We start from the raw sequence: 20,366 nt of genomic DNA, 5'->3' as shown, positions 1-20,366 counted from the left end.
TGGTACCTAACCTTGGTATTTTGTGGCAGTGCAGTTAAAACCTTTGGTGTTATGGCATCAAACAAGGGAAGTTAAGCACTGGGTGCTTATAGAACAGGCTATGATTCTTCCGATGCCCTTGACAGCTTTTCCATGGCAAAATGGGAAATCCTAGAGACCATGCCCCAAGATGCTCCCTACCACACGTCATACAATGAATTTAGGGGATAAATGGAAATCAAAACTGGTGGGGAACAAAACCAGCTGCTTTTTAACTCATTTATTTCACAACACAACCTTTCCACCGAGCCAACTGCTTTCCTCATTCCTACAATGGAAAAAACAGGATATTTACAATTGTGAGCAGATATGGGGGGGGGGGGCACAAAGACATAGCGTCTTTTGAGACTTTATGCTCCAAATACAGGCTAGCACCCTCACGCTTATTCTAGCACCAATTACGTTACTTTTGAAAAGGCAACCAGGTCACCCATGATTTATCTCAGGGGAAATCTTTATTTGAAGGTTATTGTTCATCACCATTACCCCTTAAAGGCTTAATTTCCAAACTTTATAAGTTGCTTAATGTGCCACTTACCAATCGAGCCGCACATATTCCAGCATGGGCTAGTGACCTTCCTAGAGATTTTATGCAAAATGATTGGGACATGGTACATGAGCAAATCCCTAAGACTTCTATATCAGCTCTATTGGTGGAAAACAGCTACAAACAATTGTATAGATAGTATCTAACACCGACAAGGTTAATGAAGTTTATTCCTAATACAGATGGTAAATGTTGGCGAGGCTGTGTTATATTAGGTACTTACGTTCACATGTGGTTGTCGGGAGATCGCACAAGACCATTGTGGAAACAGATAGAAGACTTTAAGTATTTGAAATATGAAAATACAACTTACAATGGAACTGGTGTTACTGCATATAGTTGACACGGCAAGGCTGGCACACCCCCAGCCATTTGCTTTCAATTCTGCATAGCAGCGAGACTGGAAATAGCAAAGGGGTGGAAGGCACCACATTGCCCCTCAATACTCTCTTTATTGAGATGGTTAGACTGTGCATGGACATTGAATAAGTTGACGGCTGAGAAACATCATTCCCTGAACAGATTTCACTCCACATGGGATGCTTACCTTCGCTGGCGAGATTCAGGATTACCGGAGGTTACCGCCATCAATTGAAGGCGTTCAAAGGCTACTACACGGGCCACATTGTTGTATTATTCTCCAGATTTCAGACACTTGTGTGATTCATGGGAGTATATGTGCAGAAGGGAGAGAGGGGGAAAGGGATATCAAACTTTCTGGTGAATAATGAGATTGAGATTATCCAGATGTTCTGTATTGTTTATTTTGTGTTTTACACCAATAAAAATGTTCATACAAAAAAAAAAAAAAAGAAAAGAAGTGTGGGAGCTTGCTGGGAAGATTGGATGGGTCATTTGGACATTTTATGCCGTCATTTCTATCTTTTCTCTGAGAATGGTTGCTCCCCTGTGTGAATTCTCATGTGTTTCATGAGGGCCCACTTCACAGTGAATCTTTTATTACATTCTCTACATGAGAATGGTCGCTCCCCTGTGTGGATTCTCATGTGACTTGTGAGGACACCCTTCCTAATGAATCTTTTATTACATTTACTGCATGAGAATGGTCGCTCCCCTGTATGGATTTTTGTGTGTTTTGTGAGGTCACTCTTCACACGGAAGCTTTTATTACATTCTCTACATGAGAATGGTCGCTCTCCTGTGTGGATTCTCATATGTTTTGTGAGATCACCCTTCACAGGGAAGCTTTTATTACATTCTCTACATGAGAATGGTCGCTCCCCTGTGTGGATTCTCAAGTGACTTGTGAGGGCACTCTTCACAGAGAAGCTTTTATTACATTCACTACATGAGAACAGTCTCTCACCTGTATGGATTCTCATGTGACTTGTGAGGGTACCCTTCCTAGGGAAGCATTTATTACATTCACTACATGAGAATAGTCTCTCACCTGTATGGATTCTCATGTGACTTGTGAGGGTACCCTTCCTAGGGAAGCTTTTATTACATTCACTACATGAGAATGGTCGCTCTCCTGTGTGGCTTTTCATGTGACGATTGAGGGCACCCTTCACAGTGAATCTTTTATTACATTCACTACATGAGAATGGTCGCTCCCCTGTGTGGATTCTCATGTGTTCTGTGAGCGCACCCTTCACAGTGAATCTTTTATTACATTCACTACATGAGAATGGTCGCTCCCCTGTGTGGATTCTTGTGTGACTTGTGAGAGTAGCCTTCGTAGTGAATCTTTTATTACATTCACTACATGAGAATAGTCTCTCACCCGTGTGGATTCTCATGTGTTTTGTGAGGGCACCTTTCATAGGGAAGCTTTTATTACATTCAGTACACATGTATGGTCTTTCACCTGTGTGGATTTTCTGATGTTCAGAGAGGCGTGTTTTGCTAATGAAACATTTTCCCCATTCAGTACAGGAGAATGGCCTCTCTCCTGTGTGGATGCACTGGTGCAACATTAGCCTATGCTTACAACGGAAGCTTTTCCCACACTCCGTGCAGGTAAATGGTTTGTTTCCAGTGTGGATTTGCTGGTGTTGTGGGAGGTTTTTGTTTCTAACAAAACATTTTCCAACTTTAGTGCAAAAGAAGGGTCTTGCTCCAGTGTGGATTATGTGATGTAATTTTATCTTATACTTACTAATTAAACTTTTCCTCCAATCATTGCTGAGGAAGGGTGGCTCTGGTTTATGTATGTTTAGGAACACTTTTAGATTTTTCTTCTGACTGCAGCTTTTCCCAAATTTATTGCATAGAAATAGTGTTTGGAGTGGGTGGGATATCTGATGCAATATTAAATGTGATTCCTTACCAAAGCTTTTACCACAGGAGTCACACAGAAAGGATTTCTTCCCTTTCCCCTCCCTCTGCTGAAGGTCAGAATTCATTTGATCATGATTATTGCTCTGGAATGGGCTCTCTGTGCTCACAGGTCTCTGGTGCTCAGGGATGATTTTGACCTCCATCTCACATGCTGTGACTCCATCTCTTGAGTCTCCTGCAGGGTCTCTCTGCTTCTTCTCTGACTCCTGCTGACTATTCCTTGTGTTTCTCCTCTCAGTCCCCTGCGAAACATTCTCAAAGCCATTTCCTGATGCTCTTGGGATTAGTCCTTCTTCCATAGGATGTTCTTCTCGATTCTCCTGCTTTATGTGCTGTGTGACCTCATCACTTGCTGGTGATAGAAGAAGACATTAATCATGCATTAGTGACCATGCAAATAGATCTGGGTTTCTGATCCTATAATCAAAGCTCTGGCAGTGTCACACAGTGATAGGGCTGAGCATTTCTGACCAACCACTGGTGACCATGAAAAACATCACACAATGGGGTTGCACCAAAAGCCTTATGAGATGAGCTACTAAATATGTATTACCTAGAGGAGAGGAGAAAGGGGGAGATATGAGAGACACTTCCATACCTGAAAGGTAATAATGCTCAAGAAGTAAACTTTTTTTCAATGGAAAATAATTTGTAGAGCAAAGGTCATGATAACCCCGCCCACTGAACGGCATCATCATTCGGGGCCGCAGGGCCTTTAAAAATGCGGCATCCCCGCAGGCACCTTCCCTCTCCGTCCGTCCGTCTCCTGACCAGACCGCTGCCTCCTGTGCGGCCGGCACAGACCCGCCGGGGTCAAAGGAGCGCTCTTGTGAGCCACGCGGCGATTGCCGGAGCCTCCTGGCCTGATTGCCTGCCTGTAAGCATCCTAACCCCGCCCACTGAATGGCATCATCATTCGGGGCCGCAGGGCCTTTAAAAATGCGGCATCCCCGCAGGCACCTTCCCTCTCCGTCCGTCCGTCTCCTGCACAGACCGCTGCCTCCTGTGCGGCCGGCACAGACCCGCCGGGGTCAAAGGAGCGCTCTTGTGAGCCACGCGGCGATTGCCGGAGCCTCCTGGCCTGATTGCCTGCCTGTAAGCATCCTAACCCCGCCCACTGAATGGCATCATCATTCGGGGCCGCAGGGCCTTTAAAAACATGGCGCGCCGAAGGTGTGCGACTAAGGGGCATGTCCCGTAGTGCGCCCCTTTGTGCCCTACAGTCCCCACCTTTTTCTCTCCTCTCCCCTCCTGTTTCCATCCTCCAACCCTTTTCTCCCTCGCCTGCTGCCCTTACCGCACAGAAGGTTTACTCTACCAATTCCTGCCCTGCCCCGAAGGAGCTGCTCAATGCTCAAGTGACACCATTCCTGTGACTCGCTTTGAATTTGGTGTCTATTTATGCCCATGAAACTCTGCTCCTGTATTTTTCGCATTGAATTAATTTTGTTGACTAAGCACTGTGCAGTCTAGTCTAGACTTCTTTTCTTTGGTTTAGTATAGTTACTCCATAGCCCAGTCACTGCCAGCGTTTGTTATCCTGTACCTTTCTCAGACTTATTAGTTGCTCTATTTGTACCCTTACTGCTGTCTGAAATGTGTCTTTTGACTATTCCTACTTTGCACCACTCCTACCTGCGCAAAAACTACTCAACACAAACACACCCATCTATCTCCCGGAAGTCATTAGTGCCCATCATGATCTCACCCCTTACCCAATTTCTAGGCCTAGCTACTCTTGCCATAACCTTAATCAATGTACAATCTATCCTTAAAAAAGCACCCATCCGCCACGACCTAGTCACTGATGACAATCCTGATATATGCGCCATTACTGAATCTTGGCTTAAAGATTCAGACCACGTATTCCTCAACCAGCTCCCTCTACAAACCTATGACATTTTCTCTATCCCGAGACCCAAAAAAAGAGGTGGAGGGTTACTCTTGGCCGCCAAAAAGTGCCTTAACCTTCAACCCACCCCCCCCCCCAGACTAGAAATTGGGCTTTTCAAATCCACCACCTTTCAGATCTGCATCTACGCCCCCCCCCCGGCCTACTCGAACTTGACCCTTCCCCCCTCATTGAATTTATTGTAGACAGACAATCTTAAGACCGACATCCCTGCAGTTATTCTTGGTGATTTTAACCTACATGTGGATGGCATCCCTGCAACGCCCTCCTGTGAAACCTTTCTAGTCTCCCTTAAAGCCTAAGGCTTTAGACAGCTTATTGCCACCCCGACACACAAAGCAGGTCACACCCTCGACCTCCTCTTTGTCAACGCCCAGCTTTCAGTACCCAACACCCCCGTGGCCTCCCCATCCCCTGGTCCGACCATTTCATCATCAATGCTAATATCACTTTTAACACCCCCTCTATGATCTCACAAACACAGAAGAAAACCATCTCTTTCTGTAAATCTTGCTCATTGGATGCCATCTCCCTGGCATTTGATAAAGCAGCAAAGAACCTTGACCTGTCCAATCCAGATGCTGCCTTACACTCTTGGAACAACATCACCAATACCATAGCTGATGAACTCTGCCCCTTGATACATAAAGAAATCCCTCACTCGCAGATAGAAGAAAAACCTTGGTACACCAACGAACTAAAAAAGATAAAGCAGGACCTCAGATCAAAGGAACGCATCTGGCGCTGACAACCCTCCCCCACACACAAGGTAGTATACAAACACACACTCCACAATTACCGACAAGTTACTCTCAAAGCTAAATGGGACTTCTATTCATCCAAAATTCATGATTATAAATTCAACTCTAATGCTCTTTTCTCCTATGTCGCAGATCTCACAAAGTCCTCCCACCCCACTTCCCACGAAGAAAACACCAAGGAAAAATGCGAAGAGCTTGCAAAGTACTTCCATAACAAAATCTCCAGTATTCTCATACGCTTCCCTGCTAAGCCCACACCTATTTCTCCTCTCCCAAACCACAATAGCATTAGATTTGGATCTCTTGACCCTACAACAACCCTTGAGATAGAAACCATCTTAAAAAAGATGAAACCAGCCTCCCACATCGCAGACACAATCCCCTCAAAAACACTCCTCTCCATACCCACCGCCATTGCTAAATCCTTAACCGACATAATTAATTGTTCACTCACTTTTGGCAAAGTCCCAGACCCCCTCAAGCTTGCCATTAAGCCCCTCCTCAAAAAACCCTCCCTCGACCCCACTGACCCAGCAAACTACCGGCCCATCTCCAACCTACCTTTCCTCTCCAAAATCCTCGAGAAGGTAGTCAACACGCAACTTACTGACTTCCTTGAGGACCACAATATTCTGCACCCTTTCCAATTTGGCTTCCGCAAAGGTCGAAACACTGAGAATCTTGTTAGCAATCACAGACACCATCCTCATAGGCCTTGACCAGGGAAATCTTTCCTACTTGCCATCCTGGATATCTGAGCGGCCTTTGATACCGTTAACCATCAAATCCTTCTCTCCCGACTGGTAGAGATAGGTATTGCTGACACAGCATTATCTTGGTTTTCCTCCTACCTCACCCATAGAGAATACTTAATAAAAATCGACAATTCTGAATCCCTCACATTCCCCTCACGCAAGGCATCCCACAAGGATCTTCCCTATCCTCCACCCTTTTCAATATTTACCTACTGCCCCCTCTGCCACCTCCTCACTGGCCTAGGCCTGAATTTTTTCCTATATGCCGACAACGTGCAAATTCTCATTTTCATCCAAAACACGCTCAATGAATCCCTACAATTCTAGGAATTTTGCCTAGTCTTCATTAACTATTATCCAACCTCCACCTTGCACTTAATACAGCAAAAACTGAAATACTCATCATATCCAATCAACCAGAACACACATCTCCCTCCACCACTCCTTTCTCCACGTTAACCCACTCCCAACCCCTCTCTGTAAGAGACCTAGGAGTTGCCCTAGACCAACACCTCAACTTTAAGCCTCACATCAAGTCTTTACTAAAGGGGGGCTTCTACAAGCTTCACATCCTTAAAAAGCTTAAGCCACTACTCCATACACAGGATTTCCGCTTAGTCTTGCGGTCAATCATTCTATCTAAAATTGGATTACTGCAACTCCCTCCTTTTAGGCCTCCCATACTCCACCATTAAACCCCTACAAATCCTACAGAACGTCATGGCGAGAATTTTAACTGACACCCATAAGAGAGAACACATCACCCCTATACTAAAGGATCTGCACTGGCTACCCATCCCTTTCCGCATTCAATATAAAACCCTCACCATCCTTCATAATGTACTCTATAAAACAACTTCGCATGGCTCAAGGAAATGCCCCATTTTCGCTCCTCTAATCGTCCTGCGAGATCCACCCTTGCGGGCACCTTGCATACCCCACCCCTTAAAACCGCACACCTTACCTCCACCAGAGAAAGAGCATTCACCACTGCGGGCCCTGCCCTCTGGAATTCTCTTCCCACCCAACTCCGTCTCAAATCCTCCATCCTCCCCTTCAAAAATGGCATCAAGACATGGCTGTTCCGGCAGGCCTACCCAAATGCCAACCATTCCTAGTCACCTTTCCCCCTGCCAGTCAGTACTCATCATATTTTCTATCTGTTTTCTTTGCTTATATTGTAGAATTTCCATGCTGTAGTATTTGCTTAATTTGTAGAATTTTATAGAATTTGCTTGTTTTGTAGAATCCTTTATGCAGTAGAATTCGTAGATACACTCCACCAATACACTCATCCTATGTTCCCATGTAATCTTTAACATTTTGATGTAATTTAACGATATAATTTTAACAAAATGTTGATGTAATTTAACGAATTGTTGTAAATAAGTTCCCTCTGCTGTGATGGTTATTCCTCTCCTTTCTTTTCTGCCCTTTCTCCTTCTTCTCTTCATCCCGACCCCTTCCCCTTTTCTCACCTGCTCCCTCCCCCTATTCCCTGTTCATTGTATTTCCTCCTTTCTTGAGTTAATTGTAAACTGGCGTGATGTGTTCTACGAACGCTGGTATATTAAAAGCCATAAATATAGGAATATCATCAAGAGATATTTTTTCTTCACAGAAAGTTTGGTGGATGCCTGGAATTACCTCACGGCAGTGTTGGAGATGAAAACTGTAACAGAATATAAAAAATAACAGCGGCATAAACACAGAAGAGAGAGAAGATGGAGAGAATGAGAAATAGGTCAGGAACGTAGGCGAGCATGCTAGAAACAGAGCGGATACTCCATAGATAAAACCTGAGAGGGAGAGAAAAGGGAGGAGAGTGGGGGTAGGATAAGCTTGGAGGGGAAGGATGAGAGTTACCATGGAGGGACAGGACTGAGATTGATATCCAGAGAAGGGCAGGTGTGATGACAGTAAAGATAATAAGATTCTCTTAGGGTGAGAGGAAGAAAAGTTTGTAAAGCAATGGACAATGCAGAAGACAGAATGGCAGAGGAGATGGAGAATATGGGATGCTGACAGTGCACCTGATGTTCCCAATGGACAGAAGTGGGGAATGAGATTGGGTAGGGTTAGCTTCAGGAAGAGGAAGGAGAATGGATCCGTAGGTAGGGGAGAAGGGAAAAATGGCCATGAGACAGCTAGAAGTATGCAGACAAGCTGAAACCTCCCTATTATATCAGTGCATGGCTAAGTATGTCACGGGGTAATGACAGTCATGAAGCAAGCTCAGATCTCTTGTATCCTGCTGTTCATATTCAGCTAATTGTAAAACAAGAATGCACGTGACCGTAAGTGCACGTGGGAGCGAGTGAGCAAAGTTACGCTGGAGTTTTAAATCACGTGCACAAGTACATGGGTATGATGTAAAATAGGCCTAGCATGTGTACTCGAGCAGATGTAAAGCACATTTCTTCCTTAAGAATTTGTCTGCTTTAACGCGTACAGGGAAGAGGATTTTAAAACATGCTCAGGCTAAAGCCATTCCCAGTTTTACCCATTAGCCCACCAGTTTGCCCAGTCTATCTCATGGTCATCCAGACCCTTCTAGTTCTTCATCCTGCACTCCCCCCAGTTGAGCAAGACCCCTCACCCTATCGTGTTAGTCCTAAAAAGTGATTTCTGCAGACTTACACCTCATCGGGGGCAGCAGGAAATATACGCAGCTAACAGTGTGCCACGAGCAGTGGACGTCGGATTTACACACTTAACTGCTGGGCCCACCCCTTTTTTTAGCACAAGCAAGTAATTAGCAGCTTTTGAAATTCATGTCGCTCACGTGCGGCCACGTATTCATCTTTTAGTGCGAGTAACGCTTTTAAAATTTGGCCCATTCAGTTCTGTATCCGGGCAGGTGGGATCAGTAGTCCTGGAACTGCTGCTGAGGGCTCAGTTAAGTCCCTTGAGAAACTTTGTGGATGCTCCCCAGCAGGTGCCTCATGTAAGACATCTGAGATAAATTCCTAGACTGCCTCACAGGGGCCGGTCTCACGTGAGAGAGACAAACAACCAATCTCAGGTGCCAGCTCAGAGACAGAGCAATGCTGGAGCTGGAGTCAGGAGAAAAGTCACAAACAACCTTCAGTAAATCAACCCTCGAGTCCGCTAAACATGCAGATAATGCAATTTTTACCTAGGGAGATGAGGGTCTCATAATTCTCCTTCATCACCTCCCTGTAAAGCTCCTTCTGCCCTTCATCTAAATACCCCCACTCCTCCTGGGAGAAAGAGACAGCGATGTCCTCCAACGTCACCCGCACCTGAAACACAAACCAGAAACACTCAGACACGTGGAGGAGCTCAGAATGCATTAGATCTCAGCCTGATTTATTCTCCTCACATTTTATCATGGAACAGAGGACACCAGGACCCCTCTTCCCCAGGAAATGCCAGATTTGTTCTCTGTGTTGCCCCTAGAATCAGTTTCCTGCATAGACCCCAAGGTTTTCAAATCAAACTGGAAAATATTCTCTAATACCAGAGACAGAGAAAATGAAATGTCATTGCCTGGATAAATCACATTATAATAAAAAGGAAGCTATAAGAGCATTATCCAGAACATCAGGAACATCTGGTTCTATTCCATCAGGAGGACTCACTGTGCTACATCCTAAGAGGGCAGGAAGAGTTTGGTGTCCTGGACAGTGACATATCTCCCATTGTGATGTATGAATTCTGTATTCAGGGGTGTTGCAAACCATGGGCAAATAGGGATCGTGCCCCAAATCTCAAACAGCTGTTTGGTTTCCTTTTCTGCAGGGAAAAGGAAAGGCGAAATGAATACTTACCTGATAATTTCCTTTCTTCTACATTCAGGCAGGTCAATCACACAAATGGGTTATGTACCTCTTCCAGCAGGTGGAGACAGAGTAAAAGCTGATGAAAGGACATACAGGCCTGTCCAAACATCAGCCTACAAGTATTCTCTGGAAAAGCCAAACTGTGGACAAACTGCTCATACTTCCAACCGAGAACTCTGAGCTCAGTCAAAAGAGCTAACATTTACTAAGCTAAGGAGCTGGTCATGACACTTACCAATCCTGAAATGAGTAACAGATATATTACTCAGCGTCATCCGTACCTAGAAGACAAACTGAAAGCAAGATGGCAGCTGAGGGTGGATTGTGGATCAGCCTGCCTTCCTTAGAGGAAAGGAAATTTTTGTATTTTATTTTAATTTTATCACATAAGTAGGAATTTCTCCTTCCTGATCATTCAGGCAGGCCAATCCACAGCTGCCCAGAGACCCAGCAACATCACACATGCTAAGGCTGGCGTCTTCCTGAGCCCAAACGATCAAGTGGAATGCCTGGAAGGGTGCATAAGGATGACCGCTGATGACTTCCATAATCCAATAAGGGACTATAGTTGCCCGCGCCGCTGGCTCACCCTGTTTACCTCCGCCATGGAGCATAGTTGACCATGAGAGGATTAATAACCTCCAAGTACTGCATCAGATGCCACTTGACAGCTGGAGCACTCTCCTCTGAATTCCTTTGCAGTGTGGCAGGGAAATAAACAGAGTCAAATGAAATTCTGAAACCACTTTGGGCCAAAAGAAGACAGAGTCCGAAGCTGTTACCCCCCCCCCCAGAGTCACAGGCAGGAAAGGCTCCCGGCAAGAAAAAGCCTGCAGCTTGGAAACTCAACGTCCTGAGCAGATTACCTTGAAGACTGTTTTTCTAGGGTTAAGAACCTTCAAGAAGAAGCTATGTTGCAGTTGAAAAGGTAGGACTCGAAAGAAATCCACAATCAGATTAAGTTACCATAAGGACACAGGTAGCCACAAGGGAGGATGAAGATGCTTAACTTCCTTCACGAACCGAGAAACATCCAGACAGGGAGACAAAAACCCACCAAGAACTCATCTCCTATAACAGGTGAGTGCTGCCACTTGAACCTTCAAGGAGTTAAGGACCAAGCCTTTAAGCAATCTGTCCTGAAAAAATCAAATTTCCACTTTGAGAGGCTGAGAACCTCGCTCCTCACACAAGGCCTCAAAAACTCACCCGACTCTCACATAAGCCCGAGATATAGAAACATATATATATTTTTATTTTAGCCTGATGCAAAGTGAAAGCACTGCAGCAGAATAACCATGCTTTAGTATAGAATAACCATGTTTAGTTCTACTGTTCGATGCACCCCTTGTTTCTATGTAAACCAGCATGATGTGACCTGGTCATGAATGCCGGTATACAAAAAAAAAAAAAAATCTAAATAAATAAATAAATAAATGCTTCAATAACTTGAGCTGTCTCAAGGGCCAAACTGTAAGAGAAAATTGACCCGGGTTGTCATGTAGAATGGCTCCCTACAGCCATACATCCTTCCCGGGCGGTAGCCTAAGAGGCCTGCCCTCCAGCAGCCACTGCAGATCGGCATACCACAGCCATTGGGCCCTATCCGTTGCCACCAGAAGCAGGATTTCTATCGCAATCTTTCAAACAATCATGCCCATTAGTGGCCATGATGTGAAAACTGTCCCGCAGTCATGCCTGAATGAGAGCATCAATCCAACAACTTTCAGATCCCTTCTTCGACTAAAGAACTTTGGAACCCTGAGCAAGACGGCCCTTACATTGCCCTTTCCAGTAATGTGGCAGGCTAATATTTCTAAAAGATGTGCTCATGCTATGGCAGAGCAACATCTATCTCCTCTGTCAATTGTTAGATTTGGTTCTAGCGTGATAATGAATGAAGTCTACAGTTGCCACATTGTCCAACATTATCCTGCCCGCCTGAGTCTCTAAACACCCAACAGACATTAAGCACTGCAGATGATCCTTGGCACTCCAGCTACCTTGCACCAGCAACTCCTGACAGTGAGCCCCCGCAACCTTGAAGGCTTGCATCTGTCATTAGCACTAACCCTTCTAGCGTTTCACAGGAATATCCCTCCTTCAGATGGAAAGCGAAGCCTCACCATGCAGTCCTGAGAGTGCAGACTCCACCAGAAAGCAATGTGCTTTGAAGAGGCCTCAAGTGCTCTCTCACCCAGGGGACAACCTCAAAGGTGGCTGCCATCAAACCCAGATTCTGAAGAAACAAAAAGCACTCTGTTGGACGAAAGGCCCTTTTCTGGGTTTAAACTCGAGCAATTGACTTCTAATAAGACTCTCTGGCAGAAATACTCTGCCCGGCTTCGTATCACAACAAATATTGGGCTACTCCAATGTCTTAGACGGCTGTAAACTGCTTTCAGCCAAGTTCACCACCCAGCCTTCTTGTAGTAGAGACTAACTTGCAAGGAGGTGACTCTCTTCCACGCTTTTGGCCTGAATCAACCAATCACCCAGATAAAGGTGAACCAGGATGCCGTTTTTCTGTAAAGACGCCGCTAGCACCATGACTTTAGAGAACCTGGGTGCCATGGCCAGTCCAAGGAACAAGGCCTGACACTGATCATAACGTCCTAGAATTGCAACTTCAAGAACCATTGATGTTCCCTGCGAATGGGAATATGCAGAAATACCTGCAGCAGATCTAGAGACACAAAAATGTCCCCAATTGCACTGCCAGTAATACAGAGCGCAGAGTTTCCATACAGAAATGAGTCAGCTGCAAATGTCGATTGACTCCTTTGGGCCGAAAGGATCCCTCCTTTCTGGGTGCGCCCAAAATAAATGGGATAGCGGCCTGTGTTTTCTTGCAATTTGGGAACAGGAATTACAGCCTTCAAGCCCAACAGCCTCCTTAAGTTAGTCTCCACTGCCACTCTCTTCTGTAGGGATTTGCAGGGAGAAACCATAAAGGCCTCCTGAGGAAAGCAAAGAAACACCAAAGTATAGCCTTCTCTTATCACTTCCCAATGGCCCGACGTGATCTGGACCTACCTCTGAAATAAGCGAGATAGATGTCCGCCTATCTCTGCCCCAGCAGGTGAGGCTGCAGATCTTCACTGTGAAGAACAAGGTGCACCGTTCCCGGAGCCCGCATTCTTCCCAGGCTTTCTAGGCCAAAAGGTCAAGACTCTGAAAAATCGCTCCCCTATAAAGTGGAATATTCCTGTAGTCTCTAGCGTGACCTCTTGCCCCAAAGGGACACGCTGCCTGCTTGATACTCTCTGGCATATGAAGGTCCTGGGACTCCTCTAATCTAAATGCCATTTTCTCCAACTCACTGCAATAAAAGAGAACCCTTAAAGGGTAACTTAATGAGAGTAGACTTAGAAATTGTGTCTGCCGACTAATTTCCCAGTCACAGCTCCTGCCTAGCCAATGTTATGGAAGCCACCCTTCTGGCAGTAGTGCGAACAAGGTCCCAGCCCGCATCAACTAAGACAGCAGCTCCCGGTTTCATCACCACTTTGCTATTCGACTCTGCTTCATCAGTCTCCCAAGAGAGACGTAGACTAGCCCGAACCACCAGGGAACAAGAGGCGGCAAGTTGCAGATTCATAAGAATGGCTTCAAAGGTCTACTTAAGATAGTTTTAATTCTGCTATCCTGAGCATCCTTTAGAGTTGCCCTTCCTACCACCGGAATGGTGATCCACTTGGAACCAAGGGGTACAGACTCAAAGTGTGCCCCCCCCCCCCTTCAAAATTCACTTCTGGAGTACTCAATTGCATCCAAGAGGGGAAGAAAAATGACATTCTGCATCGGGTGACCAAAAAGAAATCACCCCCTGACTCACCAAACATCTTCAGATTCTGAGAAAACAGACTCAGCATCTCATCACTATGAAAGAAACGAAGAAGAGAGTTTTATATGGCTCTAATACGGGGGAATTTCTCCTTCCTCTAGAGGGGAGAAAACCAATCCTCATCGGAGTCATCCTTATCCACATCCTCTTGAACATGATTAGGGACCACTGTGGCAGACAAATGGGGACCTCGAGAACGTGACTCTGATTTCAAAGGTATCCCCATCTCTGCTGGACTTCCCTGCAGAAAAGTCTGTAGTCCCTGGAAACATTCCTACCCAGGAAGAGGAGGAAGGGTCCATACCAGGCCCCATAGGCCCTAATCTGACAACCTCTGACCGAGCATGCCCTGTCCTAGGGTTAACTGAAGAAGGGGACACCCCTGTTGTGTTGCCTTCAGCTCCAGTGTTCCCTGTCTGAGGGGACGGACCATTGTCGGCAAAATCAGTAGGAGGCAAATCATCTCAAGCATCCAGACAGTGCAGTCACAAATTTGCAGAAATCCCTAGCTGCAATGCCCTTACATGTCAAGCAGCACAGATCGACAAGCGCTTAGACTTCTTTGTCAGCAGCACCTACCACGTTTTTCTTATGCATCCAAATAAAATACTCGCCCTAGAATATGCGCACTGAAATATGCGCTCAACTAAACACTCCATATGCAGTCAACTACATGCCCAAGCAGGCTTTTTGTACGCCATCAAGTCAGCGCTCTGTACATACAAGCAGGCTCAGTACACAGCTCTGTGGCATTGTGCATACAAGTAGGCTCGCATGTGCACGTCAATGTTACTACATCATTGCCAGGCAAGAATGTACACACTCAAGTGTGCAAAAACACTGCAATGGTCTACCACCCGGCTCATAGTCCTAGCGGGACCTAGGCAAAGGCTGCTCAACCCACTAAGACTGAGCCATGTCCGCACCTAACTAAACTCCCCAGAGAAGTGAAAGAGAATAAAGGAAAAGACGCTATTGGTGATAGACTCCCCCAGAGGGGAGGAGTTAGCAATCTGGTATTGATTCGGCTCCCCCAAGGGGAGAAGCTGACTATCTGTCAGAGTTTGCTCCTCCAGAAGGGAGGAGTTAGTAATCTGTTAGTGACCTGGCTAAAGAGTTAGCTAACTCAGTCTAAGGAGTATATCAGATTGCTATCTGTAGATGCCCACTCCTCGAGAGAGGAGGAGTTTGTACTCTGATACGGATCTTGCTAAGCAGGTAGCAATCTGCTAGGGCCTTGCTCCCCCAGAGGGGAGGAGCTAGCAGTCTGTTAGAGGTCAGCTCTTGAAGTGTGAGGGATGAGCACTCTAATGTGAATTGGTGAATTCTTGAGTCGATGGCAGATGACAGCGCCCTCAGGAGGATACTCTGAGAGGAATCACCGACTAGGCTGGAGGATGGAGACAGACACAGATAGTTCTTTATTATACAGACAGTAGAACCTCCAGAGGTGGCAGTAGTAAGCTGATGTGCCCTGCACGGCTGAAGTCCCTCAGATACTGGAGCTGTGATCTCTGGGTTGCTGAGCTTTAGAGAGAGAGACTATAGATAGTGAGTAGACAGGGTATGCTGGATACATAACCAGTAATAGATGGTATACTCGTATAGATCATTGAGAAAGCTCAGTAGTTGGAAAGAGCTAGACCTTCCAGGAGTGAGTACCTGGTTCCAGGAACAGCTCTGAGAAAGCGGTGTTAACTCACAATTGTATATCTCTGTAATGGGTTCTATGAAATAAAGAGTCTTCAGTATATTCAGGAACAGGAGCCTCTAGGCGAGTACTGGTTCCTATATGCAAACTGAAATAAGAACTCACAATATCTGTGTATGCGGTGGCTTCTGAAATAGAAGAGAATCATTGGAGGGTTTTAGGAACATGGGCCCTCGAGGAGCGAGTACCGGATCCCGTCTTAGCAATCTGAAATCAAGAAGAGAGAGCGGGGCCCCCGAGGAGCGGGTACCCCTGGTAAGTTGAGGAGGCAGAGCAGCGGAGAATGAAGCAGGTCAAGATGATCCCCGCAATCAATCCCCGACTAATTCCTTGCTAACTCAATTCGTAAACATAAGCGAAGACCTTTTAAAGTTGGAAGCGGATGACGTCACTACAGGGGGACTCCCCCGAGGTTCACGCCCTTGCTGGTACAAGGTTCAGAGTGCGCACGCACCCTTACATCATCAGGAACATGGTGGATCCGCAGCATCAGGCCAGCCCAGGGATTCCGAAGAGAAGCGGCGAGGAGAAGCTGCAGCAGCATCTGTCCGTCAGACCCTAAGGAAGTCGCCACAGAGGTAGAGAGGGTGGAGCGAGGGCAAGAGCAGGCACGAACGCAACAGACGCCAACCACTGATGGCAAGGGGAATCCAGTATCCTCCCCCTTCTCCCTGAAATCAGCAATGCACATCTGGATTGTTGTGTTGAGAGCCAGGGTATGGGGGTGCATGAGAACCTTGTGGGAGGGGTAGATGTGTGTGGGAAGAAGAGGGGCAGAGTGTGGTCCCAGGAGACGGAGTGCACAAAAGTATTGGTGGTAACAGAGATGTAGCCTAAAGCAGGTCTTGGTGGGCCATGGCCAACCCACTTTTCAGTCATATCCATCCAATTTTCTTTGTGCATTTGCAAGTTTCCCATGGGGCCAATTGGAAACAGCCAGCAGCTCCTCCCAATATAGGAAGACTTCTTCCAGCAGTGGTGGAAGCTGTGGAAAGAATTTGCAAGCTAATTTGCAAGAAGGAGGCTGCGTGGTGGCAGGAAGATCACCAGCGCAGTGCCAGCAGCCTAAGCCTGGATTAGAGGCATTGGGGGAGAAATGATCAGTATCAAGCCTGGTGGAGGATGGAGTCTGACAGAGAGAGGCTACTGGAGCTTGGTCATGGGGGTTGAATGTGAGGAAGCTGGGGAAGGGCTTGGGGACAGGCTGGGTTGTAAAGAACGTCAGCTTAAAACATGCGTCTGTACGATGATGGCACTGTCTGTATGTGCTGCTGATAGGTACTGCAGGAGATCTCCATCCCAGGGCAAGTCTGATTCACTCATCCGGGTGTATCTGAGGGCTGCTAGATGCTATGGAACCCAAGACCTGCAGATAGTCCCAGACCCATGTACTGGTAGATGCAGCAGACAAGAAACTTTGTTTCAGGAAGAACAGTGCCACTCCAGGAAGGCTTCTTTGGAGGCTGTAAAAATTCTAAGGAACAACCATCTTTCACTACCTCTAGAACCCACTGGTCAGAGATGATTTTGACCCACTCCTTGTAAAAAAGGGACAGCCTGCCTCCTACCGCTGTCGGAGAGGAGTGGGCCAGCTTGGCATCAATGGGACGGCTTGCCAGCTCCGGCCCCCTGACGGATCTGCCACAACCCCAAAAGGACTGCTGGTGACCCGACGGCTGCTTGGAACCTGCAGAGGAGGCCCCTCTGCCTGACCAAAAATGTCTCGACTCTCAAAAACATGGACAAGATGAATAAGGCTTCTTACTGCCCTTTTTGTCTTCCGGCAATCTAAGGCCCTTGGATTCACCCAGGACCTTCATCAGTTGATCCAGATCTTCTCCGAAAAGAAGCTTTCCCTTAAAAGGCAGATTACATAACTGAGTCTTGGATGACATATCCGCTGACCAGTTGTATAACCAGAGGAGTCATTCATGCAGCAACCACCCAAACCATACTCCTGGCTGCCGTGCACATGAGGTCATGCAAAGCATCCACCATATAAGCATCTCGCGCTTCAAGGCGCACTGCCTGATAGGGGAATAGTACTCCTGAAGATATCGGTTCCTGCAGTTTCTGATTCCAACATAAGCAGGCGAGTTACATCAAGCTGGCACAAACGGCCACACAGAGGCCCAAGACAGACACCTCGAACATGCACTTTAAATGCCCTTCCAGCTTGCGATCCTGGACATCCTTCAACACGGCCGATCCCACTACTGGAATGGTAGTCTTCTTGGTCACCGCAGAGACCACCACATCCACCCGAGGTGTTCTCAGACGATCCAAATTCTTGTCCAGCATGGGATATAGCTTGGACATCGCTCTCCCCACCTTCAAGCCCACTTCTGGGGAATCCCACTCCCAGCTAATGAGCTTTTGAATCTTCTCAGGAATGGAAAAAGCACTGGGAGAACCCCGCAGAGCATCAAGAACTGGGTTGACACCCTCATCATCCAACTCCTCCGGATCCAACTTGATCCCCAGTTCATCTAAGACCTGGGAAATGAGAGGGTGCAACTCCTCCCTTTTAAATAGGCAAACTACACGACGGTCATCACCATCTGCCCTGGAAGCATCCACAGAATCCTGATCATCCTTGGTTGCATCAGGGCCAGAACTCAGACAAATATCCAGCTCTACCTCTGGGTCCACCTGCAGCTCATCTGAGTCCTCTAGATCCCTGGGGACAGAGTCCAGACGAGAGTCCCGTGAACTGTGATGCTTTACTACAAGGCCCAGAGAGACTGCAGACCCACGAGCGTGGTCTCTTGGATGACCCAGAGGACCTCTCCCTGGTTCTCCGAGCACCTGCCTTCCGAGCCAGGAAGGTGTCATGCATCAGCAAGATAAACTCCAGGGAAAATCCTCCCGGACCCCCCAAGGCCTAATCAGGGCTACAGGATGGAGACTCCTCCCCCTCCTCCCTGCATTGCAGGGGAAGGAGGAGTAAGGGATTCAGCATCGCAGCAGTCTACCACGGGAGCAAGAAGAGAACACTCCCCCTTGACCCCTGCCACGGACCCCCCCCCCACCCCGATCGGGAGGCCCTCATGAGCTTGGGCCCTTTGGAGGAGAACCCCTCCCCCCCCCCCCCAAGGCACAACCTGTGCACAGGGAGGAGGAAATCAGGCAGGTGGACCAGGTCCCACAGGCCTTACAGCCTGCTGCCCGCAGTTTTTCTTCCATCCCAGCAGAAATTCAATCTTCCCGCTAAGCAGACGTGCTGCTGGGTGAAGTGGGCATCACCATATGGAGCCGCAGAGTAACTGTCGGAGCGTGGGAGAAAGGCCGAGATGGGCGGACAGGGTGCGCGAAACGCCGGTCTACAGAAAAACCCATGGCGCGCTGAAATCATAAGTCCCCCGTCGGGAGAAGGCTCCTACACCTGCCCACACGGTTCCCACTCCCTTACTGGACCCAACAGCTGTGGAGGCTGGCCGCCCCCGGTACAGCCCCCCCCAGGCCGATTATCCCAGGTCGGAGCTCTCCACAGCCTCCGCAGAAGCAAATGCAACCTTTTTTTTTTTTTTAATTAGCTTCACCCACAAAGAGAAAGAAGCAAAAGTCAACAGGGGGGATACTTCCCTGGTGAGTCCAGGGGCGGGCAGGAGGGGACCTCGGGGCACAGAGAGTGAGCCAGTCCCCTGGCTATCAGGGCCCCCAGAAACAGCGGGCTCAAACAGCCACGGGTAACCAACCCCCCCCCCCCCATTCGCCCAGCTCGACCCGAGGGATGGCCCCCGCCACCGGAACCTGACACCTCGGGGAGCTGCAGCACTTCTAACTTCCAGATCAGTCAGGACTGCAGGTTTGCACCTCTACCATCTGCTGGAGACAGAGAATGCTGAGGGACTGCAGGTGGCACTCTCGGTTATGTAGCAGTGCCTCAAGGTTTTGTTCTCTGCCTCCATCTGCTGGTAGGGAGGTATAAACCCACTGGTCTGCAATGATCTGGGTACGTCCAGTAAAGTTGCATCAATAGTATAAAGGCTTACAGGTTAAGGGTAGTAACCGCTGCACCAGCAAGTTACCCCCATGCACTTTTCTCCTTTCTGGCCTATAAAAAACAAAATAAAGAACAAACCTCACCCAGGAAAAGTTATCTGGGTTACTACAGGACAGGGAACTCTCCAATCAGATTAACTTTACCCAGGTAGCACTGAATATGAAGTCTATCTGTAGTAGGCAGAGAACACGCTATTCCTTCTTCAGGAATATAAATAAGACTGTGAACCAAAAAGTCTCAGTCAAACAAGTATTTTATTTCATTTTGCAAAATGGGAGTTGCTCATAGTCAAAAGTCTAAAAGCAAGCAAACTTACTTGAGATAAGCCCACCCTTCTTATACAATTTTCAAAGTTCCTATCTTTAGTTTGGCTGTCAACGCCTCTTGGCATATATTCTATCATGCTCTTGCCACCTGTGAAAGGCTTAGCCTTACTCTTTCTTCTAAAAAGCTGGCACAAGAAGGATAAGGGGGGGTATAGGAGGGAGAAAGGGGTGGTTGCTCTCTCTGTACTGACCGTTGTGATTTCTCTTGACAACATCTGCTTCCCCTGGAACATGGGGGGGGGGGGGGGGTTGTACTGAGGGAGTTTGCTCTCAGCCCTACCTCTCGTGATGTACAAAGATAACAAGAAGCAGAAGTTAGGCTAAAGGCTACTATGGGGAGAACGATGTCACC

The 20,366-nt window shown here is 47.3% G+C and overlaps 1 protein-coding gene across 1 annotated transcript; it reads right to left on the bottom strand.

Annotated features, from left to right (window-relative positions):
* Positions 1-1,806: 1,806 nt before the first annotated feature.
* Positions 1,807-9,513, bottom strand: LOC115083737 (gastrula zinc finger protein XlCGF57.1-like; the record flags this gene model as incomplete). Its single annotated transcript, XM_029587732.1, has 2 exons — positions 9,458-9,513; positions 1,807-3,242 (listed from the first exon to the last, which is right to left on the bottom strand). Coding segments are annotated over exons 1-2 (1,470 nt in total), but the record flags the coding sequence as incomplete, so codon positions are not given.
* Between the last annotated feature and the right edge of the window lie 10,853 nt (positions 9,514-20,366).

This window comes from Rhinatrema bivittatum, chromosome 2 (assembly GCF_901001135.1).
Source record: "Rhinatrema bivittatum chromosome 2, aRhiBiv1.1, whole genome shotgun sequence".
In the NCBI taxonomy this organism is placed as follows: domain Eukaryota; kingdom Metazoa; phylum Chordata; class Amphibia; order Gymnophiona; family Rhinatrematidae; genus Rhinatrema; species Rhinatrema bivittatum.
This window is presented reverse-complemented; position numbering and strand designations above follow the sequence as displayed.